This window comes from Eimeria mitis, genomic scaffold (assembly GCF_000499745.2).
Source record: "Eimeria mitis Houghton genomic scaffold, Emh_scaff2587, whole genome shotgun sequence".
In the NCBI taxonomy this organism is placed as follows: Eukaryota; Apicomplexa; class Conoidasida; order Eucoccidiorida; family Eimeriidae; genus Eimeria; species Eimeria mitis.
In genome coordinates this window covers 4265-4783 of record NW_013570927.1, presented here as the reverse complement: position 1 = coordinate 4783, position 519 = coordinate 4265, and the positions used below count along the sequence as shown (strand labels likewise).

At 49.5% G+C, this 519-nt stretch overlaps 1 protein-coding gene across 1 annotated transcript in view; it reads left to right on the top strand.

The window, feature by feature from the left end:
* EMH_0055930 (uncharacterized protein) overlaps positions 1 to 519 on the top strand; it is a gene marked incomplete at both ends in the record, with an annotated part of 2946 nt that overhangs the window by 817 nt on the left and 1610 nt on the right. The window contains one exon of the mRNA XM_013497287.1: positions 9 to 70. Within this exon, the coding sequence (XP_013352741.1) occupies positions 9 to 70 (62 nt within the window). The remainder of the gene's footprint in view (positions 1 to 8; positions 71 to 519) is intronic.

The window sequence follows — 519 nt, the reverse complement described above, 5'->3', positions numbered from 1 at the left end:
GCCTGCAGACCATAGGAAATCATGCAAGCTACGGAGTGACAGGTACCTGGAAAGTAAAGGCAGGTCAGCGGTAAGCGACAGGTTCTCGCTTCAGTCGCTCAACAGCAACTCTAGAGCGGCATTAACTGACTCGTTTGCCTTGGGACTGCCGAATGGATCCCGCCCAAAATGACCCGAAAATACCATCCCATAGATGTGGATAGCAAAGAATCGTTGGCCATTTTTACATCCCACGCCCCGCCCACTTCATTTGAAAGCGTTGAGTACGTTTCTCCATCGAACACGCGCCAGCCTAAGGCGAAGGATGGACACAAGTTACTACGTCGAGGGAAACATCGCAGCAAGTTTTTAGTTGGAGCTTTGGCATCCATTGTCTCAGTTGTGGCGATTTTGGCCTTGTTGACTTTGTGCCGGACCAGCCAAAGGAGGCTAGATTTCGGAGGATCAGTACGAAGAAACCTTTCGGATACGGAAGATGAAGACAGGATGTCGAGGATTATAGATCAATGTCTGGATATG